Consider the following 13,800-nt stretch of genomic DNA (forward strand, 5'->3'; position numbering starts at 1 on the left):
TGTCACCCTCTGAAGACTTCTCTGCACTTCTGAGAAAACTACAGGGAAATACTACGAGTTTAAACTGGAAATTTTCCAAGCCTCTTAGGGAGAAAATATGCATGTCCCCCGGGCAGCCCACTCAGGAACCTAGAGAGGGAGTTTGTAAGAGGCCACGGCTCTCTGGGGAGGTTGGATTAGTAGCTAGTATCTGGACACATCTGTTTCTCAGCACAGCGTACAGCAAGCTATTTTTCATTCTATATTGAAATTCTATATTTTTGAATATTCTATATTTTCATTCAAGCTATAGTTCATTCTGTGAACTAGAAGTAATTCTGTAGCAATTTTACTAACATTAGAGTTTACCAAGTATTTGGAAATAGTAATTCCGTTCTCTTTCATTTTGAAAACAGCTTGATGCAAACTTCATTTAACTGCATTTCAGTCAACCTCTATATAGTAAGAGATTTGCTTTCCTTTTAGTACCAAGTATTAATCTACTGGGTCATGGCAGTTTGTGTTGACACATGCAACATGTTTAAATCAGATCAAAATGGGATTCTGTGAGGTCTTAGCAAGAAAATCCTTTTTGGTTGCCCACACAAAATTACATTGAGCTGGTCTGTTTCCTGGTGGGTTTTGAATCATTGTGTTATAGTAAAAGATTCCAGTCTTCTAGCAGCATGCAATTATAATTTCCACTGAAAGCAAATATTATTAAGGATGTGAAAGAATATAAAATTATGTACGGTAGGTACACTGATCAGAAAGGGTAGAACAAGGTTATATTTACATTGGCAGTTGTCAGAAAGAACAGAACACTTCAAAGAAGTACAAAGATTAAATTTTACATTATTTGGCAGCTGTGCTTTGGGGTTTTTTTTCTGGTACAAGTAATGCAGTAAATTTCCATATATAATCTTGAAAATGTTGCTAACAGTGAAAAGGCCAACATTAATGCAATATTAAGTACAAAGAAGCATCTGAAAATAATTTACAGGAAATATTCTCGTGCTTTCTGAATACTGGGATTCTGAGGTGGAAGGTGTGAGATTTTTAGCTGCTCTGTTTATAGGATTACCTGACAAAGTACTTGAGTGTGATTCTTCATTATGTGCATTTCCTTGCCTGTTGTTCTCTAGCCATATGCTACAACTAGCAGATGCAATAATTTAAATTCTTAATAAAAGATAAGTCCTGGTGCTGTAAAAAAGCAAAATCAAAACTGCAGTGCACTGAAAATGCTTTTGTGAGGGTATGTTTCATGCCTCGTGAAAAAAATCAGCAGTAATTGTACTTTAAATACTAACTTAAAATGCTTTTAATGTGTGTAACACTTTGAGAAAAGATGTTGTTTTTTCTGGCTCTGTCAGACTTGAGACTCAGTAGATAAGGATTTAGATATCCGCTCAATCACTGATTTATTCCAGTCATTTGGAAATGACTGAGTCTATGCTTACATGGCTGTAAAATTGATATAATTCCCTACTGAAGGAATATTGCAGTGATAAAAATCAGTCTTGAAACCTTTCAATTCTATGATAACATGTAACAGGTAGCTTGAAGAAATTAAATAATCCCTAGACACTATAATTGCATTTATTTCTTGATGAAGAAACATGAAAGCCATTTCTGTCCAATTGTGACATTGAAAGTTACTTATCAGTAAGTAGTATTATTGACAAAGCTTTCAAGGTCATAATATTCTTGCTAAGAGTCTGTTGTCTTGCTTTTGTAGGTATGCTTCAGAAATCGCCTTCAGTTGAAGATTTTGTGGATGCCCTTGTTTCAGACTTAGACCAGGACTTCGAAACATTTATTATGGACTCATAAAAATGTTCAACAGAACTGAGTTCTCATATGGAAGAATGCATATGTCTTTGTAATTGCAGATAAAATGCGTTTTTGCTTCGTGGTGAACACTTGTAACAAGTTTGAATATTCATGATGGTAGAACAGTAATAAATAATTTCATTGGATCGCCTGGTTTCATTTCTGGAGATGATGGCTTTCCGTTGCATAGGAACTTAAGCATGGAATTTGAGAGAACAAATCCTCTAGCATGTATTGTTAGAAAATTTGGTCTTGTTGGAACAGTTGATTCAATAGGGATTGAACTTTTCTTCAGGGTGACTGGAGTGGCATGAATGGTCTTTTGATATGCACATTGGATTCAGTATTAGGACATACCTGTTGAGCGTCATGACCCAGAACTGTTTGCATGTCTCTTTCTCCTGTGCTCATGGATATTCTTTAAACTTGTTTAACCCTGTTCCTTGTGGGAGCTCTGCACTGGGGAAGAGCAAATTGTGTTTGCAGTGGAGGGGAAATTGGAAAGAAAGATGAAGGGGAAAACTAGGAAAAGTATTTGAGATAGGGAACAAAAAGATAGGAGAAGAAAACCTGTGTTCTTACAGGTATGCAGTGGAAAATGTTAGGGTGTGGAGGAAAGAGATACCTTGCAACACAAAAAGAGAGAGACAAACGAGTAAAATACGTAGCCCAGAAATGTTTCCTAGTAGAGGATAACATGGAAGGTAGCCATGGTTTTTTTTTGTAGCTGCAATGATCCGATGGGTATATGTGTGGCCGTGTTTGTAAATAAAAATAGTATCTTGTTATACGAAGCTGTTGAGCAAGCGGTCTTCAGGTGTAGAACAGAATAGCAGACTTCAAAGCTAAATACAAAAGATGGACTGTTCATTGTATCAGGTCCATCAAAGGGTTGGGAGAAGGAACGAAATTCACAAGGTGCCATAAAACTGGACTTGCTATTCAATTAGTAGTTTTTAAAATATCCAACAGAGTTAGAATTTTAGTTCCTAAGCTTGTTGTTTGCAGATCTGCTGAGCTTTGGTGTTCAGGGGTCGGCAGGTTTTTTCTGAGGAGTATTCTCGCATTAACTGGGTCCTTTTGTCTTTCTGTCTGTTATCTGGGAGTTTATTTTATTGGGTAGTGGTGGTTTAGGTTTTGCCCGTGTTACCTGAAGGGCTTTACTGGTTGAAGTCTGACGTCTTTGAGTGTATATGGATTTGCAATAGGCATTTTGATGATTCCATTGCAGAGAGCAATTACTATGGAAGTATGTTGGCAACGTTGCTGCATGGGTATGGCCTGAATCTGGTCCCTGTGTGGTTGTTCACATGGAATTTCCTTTTTGAAGATGAGTGGGCAAGTGTTGGGGAATATTTTAAAGCATAGGGAGGCAGGTTATGGACACACACAAACACACAAAATTGTTCAAAACAAAGATGTTTTTCTAGAATAGGCTGGAAAGAGTTTTAAGGTTGCACACTATATGTGATGAACAAAGAAAGCGTTATCTGTGAGGTTTTCTTTTGAAGTAAATTATGAAATGGTATTTGAGTGCCTATTAAAAAAAAAAAAAAAAGGAATTAATTTTTCTTTAGAAATGGCCTTGTCTTTTGGAGGTCCTCTGTAGATTGTTGCAAAAGGTATCGCAGTGCCCTGTTCAGTGGAAATGCAGTGAGAGAAGCAAGAGAGGAAGAGAACCAAGGCTGAGAGATGAGGGCAAATAGCTGGGAGAGAAGCAAGTGAAGAATAGAGATAAAAAAGCTCAACCAGAAACAGTGGATGTTTGGGAAGGGATAAGTAAGAGTGAGAGCTGATTGGGTGATTTGCCTCTGTTTTTTAGCTGAATTTCTGCTGTTGGGTATTGTTTCATATTTTACCCTGTTTTTTCACTTTGTTTTTGCAGGTTGGGAATTTGTCTTGTATGAAAAGCACTGCTATTTTATTAGAACTGTGTTTAGACATTTTTTTAGATATGAAATGTTGTGATTAAACCATAGCAGGCATATTTTCAGACATGTACCACAACAAGGCTTCTGTGTTACATGGCTGACTGACTACATTCTGTATCTGCAGTTGGTCCCTATGAGGAAGGAATGAATGGTTTCGCTTAACGAACTAGGTGGTGTTTTGCTATAAGTTATGTGATTAAAAAACGTAACTTGTTTAGTTTTTGTTGCTTTTAGGTGTGAGTAAAAACACATTGTGAAGGTAGGAAGTTCTCTGAAGGATACAGTAGCTCATGAATGTAAATTTAACAGCCCCTTATAGAGTATGTAATGGCAGTTGTAATGGGAACTCAAGGGTGTTGCTAAGGGAGCCTTGTATTGTTTGTTGCCTGGGTTTTGTACTGGAGCAAACTACCAATAATGTTTGTCTGGAGTTGGCACATGTTGAAAGATTCATTGTGACAAAAAGAACTAGCAAAAGGAAATCCTAGTGCTGACATGGTCCTGGGAACGCTACGGTAAAGAAAATAAAGCATCCTAATTGGTGGAGTAAGCAGAGAATTTAAGGTTAAGAGATTGCCCTTAGATTTTAATTTAAAAGAAATTCAAGTTATGTTGGTTCTGGAGTGTAGATACTTTATCAAAATATATGTAGTAGTCACACTGGTTTATGCCCATGATTGCTATTACTTCCTTAATTCACTGTCTTATTAGATCCTTCTGTAGACAACAGTCTTTTCACGTTTGTATCAGAGGCACATCAAACAACATCTTCCTAATACTGAAATCAGATATAAACAAAGAAAGGAAGAAAATCTTGAGTTTTGCCAGAGCAGAGTGGACTGTACCTTACTGTCGCAGATTCATAGCTCTTCTAGGACATTTGACAAAGATGGTAGAAAAATAAACGTAACATGGAATGACAGCTTCAGGTTTTTTGTGAAGAAACTCTGTTGACTCCACTAATTTTTGTTTTATGAAACAGCCTTTGAGGATTGAACAGTAGACGTGGTTAAGCCTCTTGAGAACGTATTATATCACCACTGTGATGCTTACTACAGAAAGGGAAATACTATTCTAGATTTTTTTTTTTCCCTTTTTTGGTAGTCTCTAGAAACGCTTCCAGCTGTTCAAATGTCTGATGCTTTTTCCTTTCTTTTTTTCTTTTTGAGAGACTTATTTTCCAGCAAATATGTGTACTTTCAGTAATGTGAGCCTCTCTTGTGACCAGCAGTGTAACTCTTCGTAAATGTAAAACCCACTGTAATCCTTTTCCAGGATTCCGTATTTTCCCACTGGGGCTGCTGAACCAGCTATCCAAAAGTTGGTTTTATAATACTGTAACTCAGCATCATGCTTTTAATATGAAATTGTTCTGTGTTTTAGATTTTAGCTGCTATAGAAAATAAGTAGTGAACATCTTCAGAAGAGATTATACCCTTATGCAATCCTGGAGTAATAACACATAATTATGACACATCAGAAAAACACACGTGGATTAGTTTTGATAGTCTGAGGTGACAGCTCTGCTTTTTTTCATGTTTGATGTGATTATTCTTCTGATTCACTTAAGATAGACTGAAATATTGCTTAATAATTGCTTTCTGGTGACATAAATGGAGCTGGTGCTGCATGGAGTTCTCTAAATGCCTTACCAACAAAGGTAACTGGAGCAGAGGGCAGTAGTGAAGTGAAGAAGGCAGGGAAGAGAAGGGAAATAGGACAAGGAAGAATTGAGTATAGATTAGAAACCAGGCATGAAAAAGGGTTGATACAGAAGCAAAATGACCTCTGAATTAAAAACTTGGCGAGAGTAAAAGAGCATTTTCTTTCCAAAGCGGTCAGTAAAATGGAAATTACAGCACTGTCAGTAACAGAAGAGGCAGGGGTGTTAAAAAACAGTTCTGCTTTGTCGTCAGTGGAAAGCCAGATGCAAGAATTCGTATCATATGTTGATAAAATACTTACCTTTCTAGAGATGTTAAATATGTACAGTGCATCAAACTATAAATCAGTATGCAAAAAATTAAAAATTAGTATATATCAAAGTAATAGAGCTTGGTATCATAGATGACACTAAGATGGAAAAGAGGATAGGTCGTTGTAACAGCGATATTGATGGCTCAGAAAATACGTGTTTCAGTTTATCAGAAGATTAAAATATCTCAATTGTGATACAGAAGCAGAAATTTGAAAGGTTGAATGCTGGTCTGAAAACAAGTGTTTAACAAGAGCTGGTAGCAGAAAGTTGAAATTAGACAAATTTGCCCCTAATTTTTGGTTTATTTCTTTGGCAGCAGGGACAACTGAGCACTGGAACACACGTGAGGGACAGTGCTGGGGTTGACTGATCAGCACTAGAAATGTACATCAGAACTGGACTATTTTCTCAAAAATATGCCCTAGTTCAGGTTAATTCAGGGAAGCCCTGTAGCCTGAGTTACGCTAGGGGACAGCCGTCTTTCCTGCTCTTATGAGCTATGAATGAAGAGAGTGTCTTTAGAAGGAGGTTTTGCCATGAGGGCATCAAGTCCATGCTTGGTGGGTGACTGTCCTGCTGATGACTTCAAAGCTAGGGAGGAGTTCATGAGTGCAGAAGTGGAAAAGCAGTGTGAGCCAAAGCATCTCCTCTGCTTGCTGTTAAGTGGGTTAAATGGCTGTGCATCTGCCATTTCAGATTGCTTCTGGGCAAAGTATTGCAGGTTTTCTGTTCCCAGAGCCAGGGATTTACTTACATGGTGTTGGGAACGAGTTCAAGTGAGTGCTTTACTCTGGCAGGTTTGCAGTATACCGAAAGAAGAGCATTGCATTAAAATTAAAAGACTTAAAGAACTTGAGGATTGAAAATACACAATTGTAGAAAGCAAGCACGTGGATTTCCCTGGGAGAAGGACAGTGGGAGAACAGCTAGTGTGCTCAGGGAGGAGAGGGCAGGAGATAAGGAAGAATAAATCAGCACCAGCAGGACTGCCTGTCGGCCCTTCTGATCTTCCCTGGGCTGAGATTTGTTTACCTTTTAAGTCCACTGCGGCTGCTCTTCAGCAGATGGCTCTTTAAACGGAGTGCCAGGGCACGCTGGAGCTGCGCAGTTGTAGGAAATAGTTAACAGCTTGTTGTTCAGAGGAAGTATCCGCTAGGTCTGTTAGAGACAAATACTTAAACCAGAAGCAAAGTGCCGATAAAGATCTGACAGGATGACTAGCCCGTGCTCTGCTGGTGGGTAGATGTGAAAACACGGAGGAAAGGGAGTGGGATACCTCTTGCCAAGTAAGGCTCTAAGGCAACTTGCAGATGGCTAAAACTTGCCGTTTTGTCTGCCTTCGCGCCTGATGAGAGGATGGGATGAACGAGCTCTTGCATACGCATTTTGTTGCTCCAGTAACTAGAGGGAGAGCATAGATGGCTGGAATAGAAGTGTCAGGAATCTTGTTTTCGTTTCAGAACACCTCAAAGCACCAAACATACTTTTTTTTTTTTTTTAATTATGTTACCATTTTTCAGTTGCCAAATGCCACCATCATTTGCTTTTACTGCCTGTCATATATGGTTAAGTTTATATGTTAATGACATTGTCATGTAGTTCAATATTAAAATAGCTGCAGAAGATGCTTTTAATTAATCTTCAGGACATCTTGGGTTTTATGAAGTGGCTTTTGGCAGTTGTCTCTCCAACTCCTTACAGCTCCCTCGCTTTACTCCTCAGACACTTCCAAATGCCTCCCTTCTCCCTCTGCTCTTACAGCTGCAGTGGGGCATGACCCAAGGGGCTGGTTTGGGCTGCGACTGTGACCTGATGGTTGTGATCGTGTCAGAGGAAGAGCAAAATGGCGGCACGGTAGGTTCTTCCCACCCTGCCCACAGCTGCTACTGGCACGTGCCCATGTAGCCTGAAGCGTTCCTCGTGCCTGAACAGCATTGCTCACCTGCCTTCCCCGTGCTGTGGGAGATGAGTCTCGGGAGAGCTGGGTTTTGGGGAAATGCCCCGAATGTGACGCGCTGAGAAGGCGAAGCATTGCCAAGCCGGGACAGGTCGGGATGGATGAGCCCCTGTAGGTTGCACGCCATGGGACAGCAGCTCTCAACACCCTGCAGGCAGCCGTACCTCATGAGTAACGGTGGTTTATCAAGTAGGTGTTTGAATAGCGCCTTGTCCCTTAAATGCAGTCAGAAGCCTGTGTTTGGCTGATGTTTGCAGCCCTTAATACAAGGCCTGGGCGAGCTCATCGAGCCCCTCTAGCACACCCGCAACAGGTTAGCAGGGCAGTTGTTACAGTCTGCTTATTAATGCTGCCCCTCAGAAGCAGTCACGAGGGCTCAGGCATAGCCTACTTCCAGCGTTCAAAATACGTATGAAAGAAAAAACGCTTACAAAGTCAGAAGGGCTTGCTGGTGTCACTTAGCGCATGCTCCCACCAACCCACTCTTCTTCCTCATGGAGGTGGAATCCAGTTAACACACTTTGCGGCCTTCTGTACAGAGCCAAATCCTCATCTAGAATACATTTGCGTAGCTCGAATGAAGTTATTAAAGACCTACGTTATTTGTGCCTGTTGAGCATTCCCCCCCAGGTCATTTGACAGGCAGCCCAGCACCTTCCTGGTAGCGGAGCCCCGGCGGCTGCGCGGGGGCAGCTTCTTGATGCCCTGTGAAGAAATGAGGGTCTTCAGCTTTGAACGGCTGATAATGCTGGCGTTCAGAAGCGATCACATTTCTTTACGTGGCTTTTAGAAAAGAAAAAGGCAGCAAAACTGCCTTGAATGTCTTGGCTTACAATGATTCTCTTGACATACAGATGTGCTCGGTTGTCTACACTATAGTTCCAAGGAGAATACAGTTGTAACAAAAGTCATTTTATAAGAGAGCCCTGGGGGAGTACAAGAGATACAGCAACTTTTATAACATACTAAAACTTCTATAAAACTAATTATATGTGTTATCAAAATGATTCATGCTAGCCATGGTGAATCCCATTCATCACAAATGAGAGTTGAAATTACAGTTCGCCGTCTCTTAACGTTTGCGCAGATAGCACATGCTGCCATGGCGAGGTGGAAAAAGGAATCCCCTAAGAACTGGAGAAGTCGTTGCATGCTGCGAGAGAGAGGCGGTGAGCTCTGTAACCCAACTCGGCTCTTGGAGACCAGGTGAGTTCTGATCAGACCTGATTCCTCACCATCCTGACAAACTTTCTTCTTTTTTCCCTGTAATTTTAATTTGTTGTCTTACCCTGACACCTGCCCAACAAATGTGTCCTTCATGAGTTGAGAAGCGCCATATGTCTGTAGGTATTGCTCTTGCTGAAACTGTTGAACATGGAAGGCCTTTTCTAAAACAGTGCTGAATTGCTGGTAGTGTTTTCCCTAAATAGGGCTTTAGATAACTTGTTCTACTTAATCAAATTAGTTATCTTTGATTCAATCTGGTGTTTAAGCCAAATTCCCATGACAAGGTGGTTTTAGTAGTTTGTTCAGTTTGTAATCTCTGTTTTCCAAGAAAATTTTTATTTTTTTCTTTCTTTGGTTTCTGATGATCTCAAGTGTATGTGAAAAACTGATGTAGGCTGGGTGACTACAGGGAAATAGCTAATTTGACATCCAATTTCTTTCTTCGTGAGCTATGCTGTTCCCCATGGCTTTCCCTTGGTCTGTCAGAAGTACCCGTTTAGCTGGTCGGAAGCCCGTGCCTCGCTGGCTTTATTTTGGTGATGATGCTTCTTCCCTGCTTCGTGGTGGTTTCTCATCCCATCTTGCATCTTGAGCTTTATCTGTTTCATTTGGCAAAAACGACATTTCACCAACTGAAAAGGACAGCAAGAGCTGAACACTGTTGATAACCCATTCCCTACGTGTCAGGACCCTTTGTGCATGCAAACTGAAAACACTCAAAATCCCAGTCACCGCACCCTATCTAATGGGTCACTTTGGCGTAACCCGTTCAGAAGTGCAGGACTTGTTCAAGTAAACCAGAGTCTTGTGCTTTTCTCTTACTTATTTGTTATTCACCTCAGTTTTTATGCTGGAGAAGTGAGGCTGTGCGCTTTGTATCAGCGTCAGAGCCGTGGCAGGTGACATTCTGAGCTCACATTATCCTTGGCCGGAGGCCCCTTTGGTGCTCTAGCTGTGGGTAGAAGATCCGTCGGGGCTCTCAGTCAACCTAGGGACACACACGTGTATGCTTTATTAGCTCTGGTCCTCTGAGAAAGTGTTTAAGGGCCAAAGCTAATATGGGGCTTTTGTGATTTCCTGAGAGGCTTTTGTTAAAGCGCGAGCTCCCCGGGTTATCTTCTTCATCGAGACCTGGAACCACAGTTGCAGTATGTACGTGGAAATGGGAGACATACGAAGTTGGAGCTGGTGGTTTGGCTGACATCCCAGAATTTTATTTTATCTCCTCCTAAATGTTGGGGCAAAGGATGGGGTGAGTGAAAAGTTTTGGTTTTGTGTATATTGGAGACGAGTCCTCATTATGCCAAATCACCTGAGCCAGCGTTGGGCCCTTCTTTTGGTGCTGCTGCTCACCACCCCGCACCGACCTGAAACCTGTATTTTATGAATCTTTTAGGTTAGATTTGAATGTGGGGGTTTTTGTTTTCTTTCAGAACCCATTCAAAGAAGGCACACCCTGGTTGCAGGAAATCCCCCAGATAAATTAACCCCATTTATGCTGACTTACCCTGCAGAGGAATCCTATTGAATTCAGGCTGCTGTTCTCCAGCCCTGCCATCCTGTCAGCGAGGCTAATGCTGGGAGAGACAGACCCGGTCTCTGCCGGCAAATGATTTTCCCACCTTTTATTTGCTTTTTTCCACCTATACCATAAATACTGCACCCTCCTGTGCATTGCTATTTGTACAAATACTAACAGAAAGGTAGGCAAGTCTCTGGTAGGGCCAACATGCATGTGTCTGAAACTTCTGTCTTTGTTAGTATTGCTCTACTGCTGTAAATGCTATTTAAAAAAAACCCAACAAAACAACAACAACAACAACAACCCACAAACAAGCAATGTACAGAGTGTAAAAAAAAATAAAAAAATTAACTGGTAATCTGCTTTCCAGAAATGCTGGAGGCATTCAGTTCAGAAATACTGCAGAAAACCAGGAGGTTGATGTCTTCTGTGTTGTAGATTTCCACTTGAAAATGTTTGGATTTTAACAGTGAGGATCTAGTATTGATATTTGATTGTGAGGATATTACAGGTGCTGTTATATGACTACTATTTGATTTGTACTAAGGTCTGTACTTGATGGAGCGAGATACAGTACCATTTTCCATTTTACAGTCTCGTCTCTCTTGCTCCCTTCTTCTTGCTCAGCATGTGCATGTGGCAAATGTGTGTTAAATTTTCACTTCATTGGGTGTATGATTCCATTGTCTTTGTATGTGTATAGAAGCACTGGCAGCCAAAAAATGTGAGGATGAGTGGAATTCACTAGAATTATTTCTATCTGGGTAATGCAAAAGGTACTGTAATACCCGTATTTGGGCTTCTGTAAAATGTGAGGTTTTCTTACAATTCAATTTTTAATAACTACTTTTGTAAAAATGATAGATCAATTTTCTTTTCCTTTTTTCCCCTCTGAAATTTATCCTAATTCTTTGTTGGCACTTAACATTTTTTGCAGATTTCCTACTGCAGCCGAAGCCCACGTGAAGCTACAGAAAGGGAAACTCGGCAGCATTACGGTGACCGAGCTGTTCCCTATCTACCTGCTGCAGGGCTAGGCAATGGGCTACACCTGCAGGTGGCCTGTTTATGTGAGCAGAAATTTCCAAGTCCCAGCAATGGACCAGATGAAGGTTTGCTGCAAGCCAGACTGGCCCCACAGGCTGTGCAGATGCCAGCACAGCTGCCCCGAGCAGTGCCCTGCAACCTCTTTGGAGCTGCTGCATCTCGCCTGCTGCATCACTGTTGTGGTTTAACCCTGGCCAGCAATGAGGTGCCACAGCATCCCTCTTGCAGTCATTCCTGGCCTCGGGAGCTCCCAGCTCGCTCTGGAGAACTGCTGGAGAATGGGGATAATTGAGCCACAGGATTTTAACTCACTCGAGGTTTCTTGTTCACAGAGAGTCATTTATTTGAGCATGCACCTCGAGAGAAGTCCCTTCTTACCTTCTGTTAAGCGCTCAGGAGAGCTGCTGATGCCTAAGTCACTTCTGCAGGTGGGACTTTGAAAACACTGCCCGAGGTGATAAGATCGATTACGCCTTTAGAAGTCAAAGTATATAACCATTTGCTCCTTGGGACAGAACCATTGTAGATACAGCTGCTATCACACCCTTATTATTTTAGCTGCTCCCATAGCGTCTTCCTGTGACTTGTTGACAGACCCACAAGATTCATGAATTCAAAACTTGTCTTGATATTTGCTTGCCCTTCCCACGCTTTGCCTGGCTGTTGTACACACGTGAATCTCCTAAATATAGAAGAGAATGCAGAGGATAAGGAGTTGCAGACACGCTTTGTGGATGCACGCTGGGTGAGCAGCTCAGCTGGCTGCAGCACACTGCAAGCATGCTGTGGTTCACATTAGACCATCCCAGAATGGACTGGGAATAGGACACGTCCCATCTATTGGACAGTGCACACAGCAAATGAGTACAGATGTGTCTAGTAGGAGTATTTCTGTAGTGGCAACGTACTCAGGCGATGAAATGAGGTGGCTTATCCAAGTTGCTCCTTCCTGAATTCCCAAGAAGCCAGCATTTTGCTGCAGACCTACATTGTTTGTCCAAGGGCTGGCTGCCAGCACGCTGCCAGCAGACTGCTGGCGCTTGCCAGTGGGATTGAGAAGATGAGGTTTCAGCTGCAGAGGCAGCCGACAAATTACTGTCTGCAGATAAATCTCTAAGCAATTGAAATGTGAATAAACCAGCTTGTAGTGGAAGGAGGCACTAGATCCAGTGGTGAACACTGTTTGGAAAAGAGTGGGTGTTAATATGCTCAGAGGTCATTTGGGGCAGTTAGTAGTCCCGTGACATCCTTTGGCAGGGCACGTGGCAGCCAACCTGGTATTTTCTTACTGTTCAGGAGCACCGGGGGTGTTTGACAGCAGCTGTGGCCTCCACATCTTGCTCCCTTTCAGGGTCATCATCAGTGGGCTTGCTGAAAAGCCATCCCTCCTGTAGGGACTGGAAGGTGTTCGTACGAAGCTGAGTATTGGCAGCATGGGGTGTGTGTGAAGGTGTCAATAACTGGTGGCTTTTCTAGGAGAGGGCTGTACCTGGCATATTGGCTTGGCTCCTGCATGATGGAGGCTAGACCTGGTCTCACTGGTGAGCGGCACAGCCGTGGCGTTAACGCCCAAGTGCGTTTACATCTTCCACGGCTTCTCCTGTTGGCCTGAGTCTGGTCTGCCTCTTCTCAGTCTCCCAAAACCCACAGGTAGGTTCCGTGGGAAGGATGTGTGGTGTGGGACCCCCTGATCTCCTGTGTCGTGACCCGCAGACCATCAGTGTGGGCACAGATGCTTTTGGTGGTCACTTTGCTTGCCTACCCAAGTGACAGAAACCCCGGGAGCAAAATGGTGAAAGTCAGGTTGGGGAAGCTGCTGGGGAGCCGGAGGGAAAGTGGCTGGAGCAGCACTGTGCTGAAAGCCCTGGGTGTGGTGGCGTGAGGGAGCAGAACTGAAAGACACGGATGTTTTGGGAGCAAATGGGCTAAATTAGGGTAAGGGGTTGGCTTTGCAGATGCCAGGCGCAAAAAGTTTCAAGCTGGTGTGGCAGGGAGGGAGGCTGTGAGTTGGTGTAAGGACAGAAAAGGGGAGAAGGGTGCAATGAAATGCTTGTGTCACGACATGGCCTTGAAATGAAAGCTAGAAAAGGGGGGGGCAAGTGCTGGAAACAAAGCTAAGTACTGAAGGCAGGAGATTTGCGGGAGCTCCCAGAGTTAGTAAGGACTTTGGGAGTTTACCCTGGCAGGAGGAAATGAGAGCTACAGTCCTATGCCACCACTCCCGGTTGCTGGCAGGTCTCTATCTTACGTTTTAATGTTGCGTGCAAAACCTTCTATACAGGACAGTGTTCAACAAAATGTGTACTTTTTCCAGATAGCTTCT

The 13,800-nt window shown here is 42.4% G+C and overlaps 1 protein-coding gene across 1 annotated transcript in view; it reads left to right on the forward strand.

Annotated features, from left to right (window-relative positions):
* The window catches only part of MIPEP (mitochondrial intermediate peptidase), an 80,985-nt gene extending 79,024 nt beyond the window's left edge, over nucleotides 1–1,961 (forward strand). Inside the window, exon 19 of the mRNA XM_055802355.1 lies at nucleotides 1,721–1,961. Within this exon, the coding sequence (XP_055658330.1) occupies nucleotides 1,721–1,815 (95 nt within the window). The 3' untranslated portion in view covers nucleotides 1,816–1,961. The remainder of the gene's footprint in view (nucleotides 1–1,720) is intronic.
* The last annotated feature ends 11,839 nt before the right edge of the window (nucleotides 1,962–13,800 follow it).

This window comes from Falco peregrinus, chromosome 4 (assembly GCF_023634155.1).
Source record: "Falco peregrinus isolate bFalPer1 chromosome 4, bFalPer1.pri, whole genome shotgun sequence".
NCBI lineage: Eukaryota > Metazoa > Chordata > Aves > Falconiformes > Falconidae > Falco > Falco peregrinus.